Raw genomic sequence first — 15,660 nt, 5'->3', positions numbered from 1 at the left:
TCTCACCTACATCGTCCAAATAGGGCGACTCGGGAACTCAACTCCTACCCCGGGCAGCTCACCTCTCCCCTTATGCCCAGGGGAGAGGTTTCAAGCCGTTTGACAGCTGATACTGGCTGTCAAACCGGCTTTTACGCAAAACAGGCGGGAGGCAGCAATCAGCTGCGACCAGCGAAGGCGCCTGCCACCGGAAGCCTCAGGAATCCTAAGCATTAACTCACAGTTATTGTAGATACATCTGTCACATGATTCATATTTTGTCCATTCATGCAGGTAAAAAGAGAATAATTTTCCTCCATCTTCATAAATCTCACATGCTGCTCTGGTTACTTTTTCTCCATTCTATGGAGCTCCCAGCCTCGTGGCTAGGATTCATGGAGAGAGATACTAAACTGGCACGTAACAGGATGTCCCGTAATAAAAGATACAAGACCCTCCCAGTGGCCAATTAGAACATAGATATAACCATGTAACAACTAAACTACATTTCCCAGAAGGCCACCCTTAAGGGGGCAGCACTTTAACCCCTTAAAAATGCTACTTGCTCTACACAGTTCTTAATTCCTAAGCTAGCTATATGCTGGACCAGCACAAAGCCATATGCCATTTTTTAGTCTCCTTTACTGTTAAACGACTGTTGGTGGCAGCTAAAATAAGGAAATGTGGAATATTTTTTCTTTTGAAATGAAAGGATAAAATGTGTGGTCTTAATTAACTACTTTTAAAATAATCTGTAGTTCTGTATTATTTTGTTGTGATCTTTGAAATTTTCCAATTTTCATGAACTCTGATTCATAAAAAGGGAATGAATGAATGAATAAATAAATAAATAAATAAATAAATAAATAAATAAATAAATAAATAACATTCTTTGACCACTAGAGGGAGCTATGAGGACGTTTAACTCTGAGCTAGAGTCTGTTGTCAAAAATTATTTGAAAAGTCCATACAGAAAATCATTTATACCATAAATCTGATAGGGTCCAAAGATATTAATTACACAGAGGATATTAAAAAAGAACAGGAAGCTGGACAATGCAAATAACTTAATTGTACCTCTGGAATATAAATCTGACACCAGCTTTTATTATAATGATGGTTTGAATACAACCCTCCCAGTGCAACTGAAACAAGAGTACCAAGTAAATTTACAACTCCTAAGAGGTCAGGTTTGGGACTTTTTCCTTCATGGATAAATGCATGTCTTCTGTCCTTTTATGTAATGCTGAATAATTCCCAAAGTTTATAAAATACTATTGATTAAATTTGAAAATAAGAGAAGAAAAAGATTTACTCCATGAGGATAAACTCGGGGGAAAGATTTGAATTCAATGAGCTAATTGGAGTTAATTGGACTTATATTGGTGTGATATATATATACTTGAATGAAAGCTCTAATGTAATATTGTATTTTGGGTTCTGGGTTTAAAATGAAGGGATTACTTGAATATTTTTTAAAGTTAGTAAAATATCAAAATTAGAAAAAGTGTTTCCTCCCTTTATGGTTAAAAAGAAATAAAATAATACAGAAGATTTTCTTAATATGAATTATGATAAAGATTAATGAGTTAACAGAAGCATATACTATTCCCCACAGCAAAGAAAAACAGAGATGGTCAAACTGATTCTTTTATCCAAAGAAGAGAATATATCTAACCTTGTTTCTATTTTGAAATTGCTTCCAGATTTTGTGCTTGCGATGAAAAAAGAAATGAAACTTTGATTTTGTTTTTACTAATTAGATAGGTTTATTGTTATAGAAATGGCTTGTACCTATTGCTGTGTAAAAGTAAAAAGTTGTGGTTGTAATGTTGTTACCTTCCACTGTGCTAAAGAGAGTCAGAGGTTGGTGCCATTTTCTGTCCTTTTCCCTTTTTATACTATACCTTTTTTTCCTTTCCCTCCCCTCTTCCTACTTTTCTATTACTTTTTTGAATTTCTCTTTGTATTTTATATTTTGATAAATCAATAAAAGTTTGAAAGTGAGATGGCTTCTCTTGCATTGTTGCCTTCCACCTTCTTCCCATCTTTAAAAAGTTTTTAATGAGAAGGAAACCTGCTCAAAACAAACATGACATTAAAAAAGTGCATTAAAAAAACCCCAACATCCATATACATGTTATCCCCACTATTTGAATACTGATTAATACATTGATTTTCTTTGTTTCATAATGCACTTTTTAATGCCTTGTTTGTTTTGTGTTTTTTTATTTGTTTGTTCTTTTCAATTTTTTGGAGTTTTGTATTTTAACCTTTTTTAAAAATAAAATGAAAAAAAATCCTGCAAAATGGTATCTTCAAGAGATAAATGTGCGATTGTGACAGGTGGCTATGGAGGAATTGTAAGTAAGCAAATGATGACAAGGGAGTGGGAGTGGGGAGGAGGCCCATAGGTCTTTGGGGAACCAAAGGGACAGAAAGCAGAGCATGGGATATCTCACGGGGGGAGGGAGACTTCCCGAGTGTGCCTGTGCCTGCACTAAGTCTCCCACAGTTTCCCCCATCCCTGAGTCACTCCATGCTCTATCTAACGACCCATGCATTTGACCCATGCATTCATTTAATAAATGCATTGGGGAAAACAGACAGGGAGGTCTTTAATTATGCACTTCATTTAATGTAGTCCTCAATTTCCAACATGAATGGAGAGGCTCTGTTACTGTCGTAAATCAAGGACTACCTGTAGAAGACATTTTTTTCTTTTTCTACATATAAAATACATCGAAAGGTTTACTTAGACAGCTGAGACAATTTGTATGCAATTATTCTTACATAAATTAAGCATTAATTATTATTAATTGTACTCACTGTAGAATATGCATCATTTTATTGCAATCATTCTCACCTTTGAGCCTTATATCTCTATTTCTACTTGTACAGTTTAGATAAAAAGGACACGTAAGTTCTGGCACCTGCCAAGGAGGCAGGGAGCAAATGATTGTATACTAGAAATGTTTCACATAAAAATATCTTTGCACAGGATCAACTGTCTGATTTCCTTACTTATGGACAAGATACAGCATCAGATTACTCTAGATTTTGTCTGTTAGAATTGATATCTTATTTAATATCTCTGGTTGAGCAGATGGCTCTCGTGGTTAGGACACTGGACTGATGGTCAGCAAGCTTGCAATCAAGATCCAATTGCTGTGCATGGCAGGATGAGCTCCATTCATTCCAGTAACTGCTGACCTAGAAGTTTGAAAGCGGATAACCGCAAGTAGATAGATAGATACCACTTCAGTGGGCAGCTTAACAGGGACACAAAAGGAGTCCCCAACTGGCATCCCCCAGGCAATGCTGATGCCACCAGCTAATCCCTTTCACCTGGGAGCACTTTGGGGTTACCGACACGACTGTAATAGTAGTAATAATATATCTGGCAGAAGGTCAACTATCTGAAATTGTGTCTAAGTCACTGATAACAGGTGCTACCAAGCTATCTACAATTGTTATTGTTTATATTCCATGACCCTTAACAAATGTGGCAAGAAAAGTCGTAAAATGGGGCAAAAGTCACTTAACCAATTTCTCACTTAGCAACATAAATTTTGGGCTCGATTGTGGTCATACATCGAAGTTCCATTCTTTGTTGCACAGAACAGAGGCCTAAAGTACCATGAGATCACGCAAGATCAGTAGCGTGAGATCTCGCCCCACTGACCTTGCATGATCTTGCGTTATTTTAGGCCTCCATTCTCTGCAAACGCAACGAAGGCCTGGAGCAGCCAAGAAAGTGAAGGATTTCAAACTTCGCAGGGTGAGTATTGAAAGCCTGGTGCCTAGGGAGACCCAGGGCAGGGGTCAGGAGGGAGGGAATAACCAGGTTGAATGTTGCAGAGCCACTGCGGTCACTTGTATGGGTGAATGACTGCCGTGGTGCTGCAATATTCATAACTGCAGGACTTGCTCGTAAGCACTAAGGGTACTCATCACATAACTTTGAACGAGCGTTAAGTGAATGCTCGTAACTCAGGGATTACCTGCATAAGTATAATACAAATTTGGTCTAAAATCATACTTTAAAATAATTTATAGTTTAAAACTTATTTATATTTCCCTGTTCTTTCCTGCATTTGACATTCTGGGAATAAGGAATGGAATATCATCTCATTTTTCATAACAAGAATTAAAAATAAAACCATATAAAATTTCAAAGAAAATAAAGCTAATGACAGAATACTGTACTGCTGAAATTAAATACCTGTTATTGAGCAGTAAATAATATGAGGTGCAACTTTGTTGATGTCTTCGTAGCCTAGACCCATTCCAGCCAGTTTTCCAGGGACATAGTTTTCCACAAGCACATCGCAGAGAGCTGCCAGCTGAAATTTAAAGTGGAAATGAGTCAGACTCTTAACAAATTTCCAAGCATTCAGCAGCAATAACAACAAACCATAAACATAATTTAAAATCTCAGTAAAAAAGACAGTTTTAGCATATCTGTGTTCTATAGAGTTGAATTTATCTCTATAGAAATAAAACATAGCAATTGATTCTTAAAATATCGGTCCTGAAACTGAAACTCAAGAATAAGAAGAGCCTAACAGAGCTGACTGGTTTGCTCATTTAAATTATTTCTTTACTTTGTAATAATCACATTTAAGCTATGATTATGGAACCAAGGCATAAGCAATTTCTAATCCATAGATCGTGTATGCAGCAGCTTAGAGAATATTTTCTAATTCCATGATGCCTGAAAAAAGGCTCCAATGATATCACTGAAGCTGCAAGGCATCTTCAAGAACAGTTGCTATTAGAAAAGGAAGGAGAGCGAATCCTTTATTCCATAATGTTGAAGAAAAATATTACACATGTATGAGCATATACCAACTAAAATCAGTCTATTAACATAAGCTCAATCTGTTTCAAAGTATTATTTTGGTCTGCATGTGGGAGAATAGGGGAGAAAGGAAGACTGAATAATGTGTGTTATGCAGCCATGGGAAAATGTGTTGGAGATTGCTTCTCAAAATGAAGACATTTTACTCCATATTGGTTGTGGCTACATTCACCAAAGACTTAATATACCAATTTTTTTCCATCAATTATTCTTCCCAATCTATTATTGGGCCAAGAAAGTGCTTTCATCAATTATTCTTCCCAATCTATTATTGGACCAAGAAAGTTCTTTTCAATTTCAACTTTAGTTGTGGTTTTTTTCTAACCAATAGTTAAAAAGAATTTTAATTTGCTGATAAAAATATTTCCTTAAAATGACAATGTTGAAAGAGATGCTTAAAAAATGTAATGGAGAGAAATGTTCAGTGATTTCAAAAAGTATCCTTATTTTCATATCACTTTTTAAAGACTCTACACCTATAATTATAATGGTATTCTTTTTTTACTGGTAGACTTAACCTATACAGACATTACTGTGAATTTTAGAGTTAGTTGGGTAGCCACTCAGGATGTACTAAAGGTATATTTTTATTTTTCCTTTAATATCTGAACAGCAGCATTAGTGATTCACAAAGTTTTGGATAGGCACAATTGTCAAGATCTCCATTGTTGGCCTGGAGCCTTGCTGGGCTCCTGCCATCAAAGGGGAAGAGATGGGGGAAGCATTTGGGGCAATCCACACATGTGTATCAAATGGTTGGAAATAGGAAGATGATGGGGAGGGGGGAAAGTAACAAGACCACACTGGCTCGTACCAGAATCTTCAAGGCCTTTTGCTCTGAGAATGGATTGCTACCAGCTTCACATCCCAGTTTCTCAAAACATCTTACTGGTATCACATTGGCTGGCAGGGGACTAGTCATGAAAGGAGAGATTGGGAATTTAAATGGAGTCACAAGTCCTACTTTCCTGAGAGAGAAAACTGGGGTAGGTCTGACAACAATCTACTGTGTTTCCCCAAAAGTAAGACCCGGTCTTACTTTCTTTTGGGTTCTGAAAAAAGCACTAGGATTTACTTTCGGGAACAGCTTACCTTTTGCTGGTAGGTCAAGAATGCGTGGGGGTGGGGCGGGGCCTGTACATGGAGTGGAGAAGCAATGCAGCTGCGAGAGCGTGGCGAACCAGGTACGGTACCGGGATAGGCAGGCGGAAGGCGTGCCCTTCCCATGCCAGGCCAGCCCCTGCAGCCCTGGAGCAGCCGTGCTGGGTGGTGGGCACTGGGTAGGGCGCTGAGGTGGCAGGTGGAACACCAGAGGCTCAGGGAGGGAGGATGGTGAAGCAGGCAGGCAGGTCATGTGTACCCTTCCCGTGCCAGGCCAGGCCCTGTAGTCCCTGGGCAGCCATGCTGGGAGGCAGCAGGAAGGGCACTGAGGTGGCAGGTGGAGCGCCGGAGGCTCGGGGAGAGAGGGTGGTGAAGCGGGCGGGCATCCTGCCGTCAGCACCCATGCCTTTCCTTACCTGACTCCTAGCCCTGTGCCATTTCTCCTTCATGATCTGCCGCCATGTGCAGGGAAACAAAAGAAGTTTGTGGGGGGGAAAAAGGTCAATCAATTCCAACTTCGTGAGATCTTTTTTTTTCGCGAGAAGTTGAAATTGATTGACCTTTTTCTCCCCCACAAACTTTGCTTTGATATGCAAGGATTTATTTTTCAATTTAAACTCACCTCTTTAATTATCTTTGCTCCCTTGGCCTTCTTCATATTAATAGCTATACTCTAGTAAAAAGAAAAAATGTAATTCTCTTAATAATATAAAAACAATTTCTATTCAGTTATCAATTCAGAACATTATTGAAAAAAAATCCACTTAGAACATTAATGAAAGAATGAATCAATCACATCTAATAGCTGTTTCACCTTTAAACAATGCTGTGTATATGCATACGTGTAGTACAGATAGGAGCCCTCTGGCACACTTTTGAGAATTAGCCCCATCCACATACGTTTATCCATGCAAAAGCACAGACAAGTAGTAGAGATGTGAGAATTAACCCCGCCCATCATGGGAAATCCCCTACCCATCCACCAATGACATCATGAGAAATTCCCACACCCACCCGCACACAAACGCAGATGAGTAGTAGAAATGTGGGAAATCCCCACCCTAGAAAAATCTGTGCTATCCACCTATAAGACAAAAATGAAAATGCATTAAAATTTATTTCTGTATATAACAAAAGAGACATGTCTACGATAAAGAAATATTTGCTTCCAAAGTTGAAGCTGATAATGAAAGAACAAGATCAAAGGCGTGAAGACTATGAAAAAAACAGAAATCTTGAAACTTCTCGTTGAAAGGCTTGTTCCTGCTGAAGGTTTCACAAAGCCGCAAAAGTCACAAAAGATTGTGAACCCAAAGGATGAGTTCCTTAAAATGAAATATCCACTTCCTGCCCTGAAGCAGATAATGAAAGACAACAAGATCAAAGGCATAATGACTATGAAAAAAACAGAGATCTTGAAACTTCTCGTTGAAAGAGGGCTTGTTCCTACTGAAGCTCCTGCAATACCACAAAACCCAAAGTATGCACACCTTAAATAGATCCGTAATAACCCAATGAAGGTGATAGTTAAAGATAGAGAAACAGGAATTGAAACTGAATATCCTTCGATCTTCAAGGCTAGACATGCACTAAGATGTTCAACAAAAGCCTTCAATGATTACAATGGTAAAATATGGAGAGAAAGATACGAGATAAACTTGGTTGATAACTAACAGGTTTTTGGACTCCAAAACTGAATATGCCTTAAACAAATTTCTTGCCTATTATAAAATGGTTAACAAAGTAACTGTTCGTGAGTTGCGTGCCATTGCAAAACAACGGGGACTGCGGGGTTACTCAAAGCTCAGAAAGGCTGAGTTTATGGCTCTACTTGGTGGTACTACAGCAAGATTCGATGAGCCGATTCCATATATACAGATTATTCTTATTACATCAATGCCAGCTTCAGTTATCAAGAAAATTTACGACAAGATCAACACATATGCTGATTGGATTATTAGCTATATATCCAAAGAACCAAAGAGAGTTGTGAATGAAAAACTTGAAGTGCTCAAAACACAAGTCAAATCTATCTTCAACAAGCTTTACAAAAACAAGGTTCGGATCAGACGAAGCAAGTTGGCAATCAAAGGATTCGCAAAGCAATACGTTATTGACAATATTAAAGGAGTCGACGCAATTCCATTTCTAAGAAGGGTAAGAAACAAAATTGTAAATCTGCTGGCTAATAATTGCATGACAAAAGTTAACTTGGTTCTTTCTTGCAAGGTGGAGTGTGACAATATGAAAAGCAGAGAAGTTATCAGCACCAATGCTCCGTTTCATTCAAAGACAGAAGTTGTATTAGAAGCGACCGATGTCAGTGAATTATATAGCAAAGCTGTTGACAAGATAATGGAGTCAATGGCAATATTTCAGATGCGAGGTAGTAACTGGAAGTTCAAGGCTGTGCAAAGGTTGGAGATAAACACCGTCGCGTACAAACCATTAAAGAGTAAGTCGTACATTCCGCTTCCACCTGTTTTGGCGAACAAAAAAGCGATTGTCAACATGAAAAATAAGGACAATGCAAAAGTTGAGGAAGGATTTATTGGAGCTATTTTGCCCATGCTAGCTACCACTGGCAAGTTCCTTCTATCAAGCGTATTACCATCACTCATTACTGGGACATTAACAGGTATAGGAGGCGCTGCTGGCAGTAAACTTATCAATGGATCTGCAATTTACATCAAAAAGGGAGGTTCTGTATGTAATATGGTTCTGGATTTATCTTCGAACATACCAGAAGGGATCGGGAATAATGGATGATGGACTCTTCCTCAAATCTGGAAGCGGCGGTTTTGTTCCAATTACTGCATCTGGATTGATAACCGGCGATTCACAAATTTTAAGAGCTATTTTGAATATGCCACTGATAGGATGGTTGCCTTCAATGATAATCTATTATTAATAAAATGCCGAGATAATATGGAATGCCAGTATACAAGTTTATTCACAAATACAAATGCCCACCACCAGCCCTTCAGATGACAAGAGAATTACTATGGGATGGATCAACTTAATTATACAGAGCAACATCTCCCCGGCAGGGGTTCAAATATTTCTTCCCAATCATGGTATTCGATGTAAGCAGAGCGAAAGACTAAAATTGTCAGTTGTAGACGTTCAAATCAAGGCGACATTCTATGAGGAGGTACCAGCTGCAACAGAAGCTTTTGTGGTGGTTGTTTCGGGCAGGATGCTAAACTTTCAATCTGATGGGTAAAAGATGTCGGTAGTATACTGAGATTGCTACTGTTATTGGGTTTCCAAATCTAAATAGGGTTTGAAAACATTACAGTTTCTCTGTCAATGAGACAATCAGGTTCAAATTACCAGCATCATTATGATTCTGTGCCGTAACTTTAATGATGGTATAGGTTTAATGCATGGAATAGGTTTAATGTGTGGCTAAACTTGAACTGATTTCTAATAAAACCTACAATTAAATTCAATGCAGTCTCATGAACTATTGCAAATGAGCCTCTTGGTTTGCTGCTTTACCGAAAAGCAAAAGCCTCCAGGAGGCAGATTTAAGATAAATCATATCGGTAGTGTTTTCAAACAACGAGCTAACGCCCAGTTTGCAAGTGGCGTTTAGTCTGACTGACTGCCAGGTTGATAGCAGGCTAGAAGATTCAATACTGCCTGTGTAGATGTTGCATATGAGTGAAGTACCCACATAGTTTTTTGTTGCCACATCTTGACTGTTGCTAGGCTCCGGGAGGAACGTGAGATGGTGGCTAGTCATGCTAATGTCCTTGTGGATCTTTACGTTGATAGTACCGAGCTGTCACACGTTTTGGTCAGCAGCTCGGACCAGAAATCCATGTGTGGTTTCCAGAGTAATCAGCATCTACATCATTGGCGGTTCAGCAACGGTAAAGCGCAACCGGTTTTGCAAATTTCCCAGCACAAGGGCGAATCCTTTCCCAGATGTGAGATCTGTACAACCCAGACACCTGACTATGTCAGAGCCGATACTCAGGTGCAGGTCACTGGTCACTTTGTTAGTAGCATCCACATAGCTCTTAGTTGCGACATCTTGTGCATCGGTTGGATCTGCTACATTATCAATCTTATGTGAATCCAAATTAATATAATTGGTTGTAGTGATACCACTGTTGTGTTTTAGAAACATGTTATTAACTTGTGATAAAGTAACTCCTCCGGAAACTATTCTTTGTGAGTTGCTGGTATCTTTTCATCTGAATTTGTCGATGGACATTTTTTATATGGAAAGAAATTCTTTTAATGCCTTTTAGGGCTCTACTGCTTGCAACACGATGGGTTTTTTAAGCATTGTATGCTCAAGTTTTTTGTATTCTGACTTACAATCCCAAAGAATGTTAACAAGCTTAGTGTGATCTTTCATGATGTATTCTTTAGGAATATAGAACTCGTGTTTGGTTAAAGAGAGATAATATGCAAGTGGATTATCTTGCCAAAATATCAACGTTCCTCTATACAAATGCTAAATTATGCAGTTGCTACTGCCTTGTGATATCGGTTTCTCAATAGCTACATTCCATAAAGAATGGATAGAATTGCATTTTTGTAGATAAAAGGGGGGAAAATTGTATGGTGTGGAGACTTCCCACATTTCTATTCCTCAATTACGCTCGTGTGCGGATGGGTGTGGGAATTTTCCATGATGGGCGGGGCTAATTCTCACATCTCTACTATTCATCTGTGGATGGAGCTAATTCTCAAAAGTATGCCAGAGGGCCCACATCTGTACTACTCATGCAACAGGAACTGCCTAAGTAGAAACAATGAATTGCATACTTTAAAACATTTAGTCTTACAAGGAGGACTTTTAATTACCTTTTTATTTCTGTTTATACTGAGAAAATAAACACTTTCATTTCCAACAAATGGTGGTCCCCAGGATCGAGTGTCATCCCCAGATCCTAAAAGTAAGAAATGGCTAATGTTAACAAATTTCCGGCAACATTCTGTATACTTATGTGATTACAAATCACATTGCTATCCCAAATTCCAGCTTAAATTATAGCCTTCAAACCTTTAGTGGCCTATAAAAATATTCTTTTTAAATGTCAAAAGTTTTAGTACTGAAAACTATGGCTGCATAAGATTCAGTCCAATTAAATTAATGCAATATGGATGAAGATATTATTAATATAATACAAAAGTATTACAACTTCTTTAGAAAAGCATGTAAGTATGTAAGAAAATATTTCTGCATTCACACAACCTTATGAATCAAGTCCTCAAAATTACACTTCAAAATGTAATTGGTGACTATGCATTTCTAAGTACCGTAATCCAGACCCACACAAAATTCTCCTATGCAAAACAAGATCAAACTTGATTAAAGGCCTTCTTTGATATGCTGTTTTCTAGTAACGATTAAGATCTAAATTAGGAAATCATTTATGTTTCTGAAGTGCTAAGTTCTAAAAGATACATATTGAATCTTTAGATTTGTACCTGGAAAATGATGTATTGTGCAGGAACTAATTTATATAGAGAATCACTCATACAGACAACACAGATGATAGATAGATAGATAGATAGATAGATAGATAGATAGATAGATAGATAGATAGATAGATAGATAGATAGATAGATAGATAGATAGATAGATAGATAGATAGATAGATAGATAGATAGATAGATAGATAGATAGATAGATAGATAGATAGATAGATAGATAGATAAGACAGACAGACAGACAGACAGACAGACAGACAGACGATAGATAGTAAATAGTAGATAGATAGTGGATAGATAGTAGATGGATGGATGGATGGATGGATGGATGGATGGATGGATGGATGGACAGATAGACCAACATATACAAAGACCAACAGACATAAACAGACAGATAAGAGGCAAAGAATCTTCTGCAATAACAGATATGCATAATATAAACACCTATAGCAATTACTTCAACATCTGGAATTCTGATAAGCAACACACGCACATTTATCATTCCAGAGCAGAAGTCTGGAACACAGATGTGAAAACTAAAAACAGGTACTGTATTCCTTTTCAGAAGTTAAATGAGAGTTTCTATAGTCATCTATTGCCAGGGGACAGGACTAGGAAACAGTGCATAGAAATGTTTCTCATACAAGACAACACAAATTAAGGGCTATCAACTTAACACAACACTAATATCTTTTATCATTGACACTGTTGGTTTTCTTATGTTTTTCTAACCTAATATTTATAGCTAATTTGGATCTATAGTAACTTCAAGCAAATTTGCAGACCAATGCTGACAATAAATATCTATCCTATATAGCTCTATGTATCTATCTAAAAATCTGTGCTACACTGATAACCTACAGATAAATATATAACATGTATGCATATATTTATTATCTTTTTTAGAGAAAATTAAAGTGGATGTTAATATTATTCAGTTCTTAGGTCCCCAAATCCTTATTGTTTTCTCCACATAGGTGCTCTTCTTTGGGGCCTGCTATTCTGCTGGGGGCGGTAATTTACTTTCGCTTGGGATAACTTTCACTTTCTGCTTTTCCTCTCTCGCCTCTATCCACTTGAGAAAAGATTTTGTGTCTCCCTTATGAGGGAGACAGCTATGGAAAAAAGTAACTGGAGAAGACCTTGAGATGTGCACCAACTGTGCCAGTTACCCAAACATCGTATCACCTGTGGATTGGCTGGATTTCAAATGGACAATATGACTTTGATGGGAGGAGGAAGATTGCTAGTTTAACTATACTGTTTAGACGGGCTTTTCCCCAGATCTCATCTTGACTTCCCTAATCCCTAATAAAAGTTCCTTTTGAGACAGTGCCTGATTCAAGATTCCCTGCTTTCTTGGGTGGTTAGCTGAGGTGGGTCCTTACATAAGGCAAGATCTCCATAGAACTCAACTTGGAGAAGCTGCTGCTCTGCCAGGGGAGTCGCAACTGAATTCCACATGGAGGAGTTCCAGGCAGAGAAATGGGCCAAAGACCTCCTCTGTTTGAAACCCGATGAGAGCTCCCCAGGGATCTGGAAGAAGCTGGTCCTTTTGGTGAAGAAGATCAAGCCACCCAGGGTTGGGGAAAAAGAAGGATGGGAAGAAAAAGCCCCAAAAGTCACCCTTACTTGAGGTGGAGGGAAGAAAGAGGTGAAGAAGACAAATCCAGAACCTGCCCCGCCTGATAAAGATAGAGAAAAGGAAGAATCGAAGTCGGAGAAAATGGAAGCGGGGATGGAGCATGTGAAAAAGACCCTCAATGAATTCAAGGTGCAGCTGAAAAAATGCCCTGAATTGGAGGAAGAGTTGGAGGGTGAATCGGAGGAAGAGGAGGTCTGAGAGATGGCAGCGGCTAGAGCCCTGGCGGCAGCACCGCGGCGAGGCCATCCATCTCAAGGAACCAGGAACAGACCACCTAAACTGGCCGAGGTGAAGCCAATTCCGATCGGAGTGAAGTTTGATGGAGATCTGAAGCGATTGGGGTATTTCTTGGCACAAGTGTTCACCTACATGCAAATCTATGGGAGAATACTGCCTACCGATGTAGAAAAGGTTCAGGTAGTTACCCTAGTTTTGGAAGGTGGAGCAGCTGATTGGATGGTGATCCTGTACAACTGCAACGCACCCGAATTGAAGAATTTCAACCGTTTTATGGCTGCTCTCTGCAGATGTTTCGAAGACTAGCTGGCAGATAAGAAAGCCTGGGAGCGCATAAAGACAGTGAAGCAAGGAAGAAGACCAGTGGTTGAGTATATCAAAGAGTTCAGAGAATTGGCCAGCTGTCTAAACTGGTAGAAGTCATCCTGGTAAGCTGTTTCCAGGATGGGCTCAACAAAGAGTTGTACAATACCTGCATAGCTCATGGAGCCCCGGGACGACTATATGATTGGTGCCTGTTAGCTGAGGAAGTGGAGATCGATCAACGCAAGCACCTACACTGCCCAGTGAGACCAAACTTCAGACTGCAGCCAGAGAAGCGAGGGGAGACCACTCAAGCTTCGCCTGCCCCACCTCATACCACTACCACTTCAAATGTGGTAAAGAAGGACATCGAGCCGTGAATTACCGCACAAGACATCTGCCAAGAAAGGGGATCGTCTACCAGCCGGAAGACCCCCCAAAATCTCACTGCACCCCAGGGAGACTGCGATGAGATCTGAAGAGGTCATAGAGCTCCCCCGTGGTCGCGACAGAGAGGGTCGAGCTCCAACTCCATGCTACAATGACCCAGAAGGGACGGAAAGCGATTACGAAAATGACCCATTGGCGAGTGGGCCAATTGAACCCATAACAGTGCCCCTAGAACTTTCCATACCTGGCACTGGGAGGGCAGTAAAATTAGCAGCCTTGCTGGACTCAGGGTGCACCCGATGCATGAACAGCCCAGAACTAGTGGGGAAAATGGGAATACCCCTCAGGAAACTAAAAACTCCTATTACTTTTTGTCAAATGGACGGCTTGGTTGTAGGGAGGGTGTCTGCCAGTTTTCCCATCAGACCTTTACATATTGACCTGGGGGACTATGCAGAGACTCTAGCATTTATTGTGGCCCTAGGGATAAAGTGGCCATTAGTTTTGGGACTGGCTTGGCTAAAGAAATGGAACCCCATGAAGGGCAGCTAAAATTCCCACAGGAGGAAGCCCCGCCCGTCTCTAAAGAAAACGGTGGGAGATGTGGATTACGCCGCAAATTTGCCTCTGCCCTCAGTGAGTCAGACTTGCAGAGCCTCCCAATGGAATACCAACATCTGGCTGAGGTATTCAGCGAACAAAGTGTAGACAAACTCCCCCCTCATCGACCCACAGACTGGTCTATTGAAATCATTCTAGGGACGAAACTGCCAAAGCCAAAGGTGTACTTCATGACTCCCAGGGAGTTGGATGAACTGGGAAAGTTTATCAAAAATAATTTAGAGCGGGGTTTTATAGAACCGGCTAGACCCTGGGTAGCAGCTCCTGTACTATTCAGAGAAAAGAAAGATGGCTCTCTTCGTCTGGGTGTAGATTATAGAAGTCTGAACGCTGTGTGTGTGGAAAACCTGTATCCACTACCTTTAATGAAAAACATGTTAGCGCATTTGTCAAAAGGATTTTTTTTCCTAGCTAGCTACACTTGAGAGAAGCTTATTACCGCATATGAATAAAGAAAGGGAATAAATAGAAAACTGCCTTCAACTGCCCATTGGATTGTTTCCAATTTAAAGTTCTCCCTTTTGAACTATAAGGGGCCCCTGCAGTATTTATGCAATTAATCAATGAAGTTCTGCATGAACACCTATATAAGGGGTTTTTGGTTTACCTTCTATTTACACAGAAACCAAAGATGAACACATTAAGCTAGTCCGAGCAGTACTGAAAAAACTGTGCTCAGCCAAACTGTACACCAAACTGTCAAAGTGTGAATTCCACAAAGATCATATTGATTACTTGGGCTATCGTATATCTAACGAGAGGGTAGAGATGGACCCAGAGAAAATGAGAGCAGTCTTGGAATGGGCTCCTCCAAAAACTAGGAAACAACTCAAAAGTTTCCTAGGATTTGCGAATTTTTACAGACAATTCATCCCGTCTTTTGCACAAATTGCCCTTCCAATCATAGACTTATTAAAAACCAGAGGGGGGGATAAATAGAAACCCAGTCAATCGTTGAAATGGACAGGGGAATGTGAAGCCACTTTTGAGAAACTTAAGAGACTTTTTTCTATGGAGCCAGTTTTGAAACACCCAAACCCAGAACAACCGTTTATAATTCAAG

The 15,660-nt window shown here is 39.6% G+C and overlaps 1 protein-coding gene across 1 annotated transcript in view; it reads right to left on the bottom strand.

Annotated features, from left to right (window-relative positions):
- Positions 1-15,660, bottom strand: part of SUGCT (succinyl-CoA:glutarate-CoA transferase) — a 349,587-nt gene that overhangs the window by 325,437 nt on the left and 8,490 nt on the right. Inside the window, exons 4-6 of the mRNA XM_015813065.1 lie at positions 10,772-10,857; positions 6,567-6,617; positions 4,205-4,325 (exon numbers count right to left, since the gene is read on the bottom strand). Of these exons, the coding sequence (XP_015668551.1) occupies positions 4,205-4,325; positions 6,567-6,617; positions 10,772-10,857 (258 nt within the window). The remainder of the gene's footprint in view (positions 1-4,204; positions 4,326-6,566; positions 6,618-10,771; positions 10,858-15,660) is intronic.

This window comes from Protobothrops mucrosquamatus, unplaced genomic scaffold (genome assembly GCF_001527695.2).
Source record: "Protobothrops mucrosquamatus isolate PMUCROS unplaced genomic scaffold, P.Mucros_1.0 scaffold131, whole genome shotgun sequence".
NCBI classification, from domain to species: domain Eukaryota; kingdom Metazoa; phylum Chordata; class Lepidosauria; order Squamata; family Viperidae; genus Protobothrops; species Protobothrops mucrosquamatus.
Note: the sequence above shows the minus strand (reverse complement) of the source record. Positions and strands in the feature narration are given on the sequence as shown.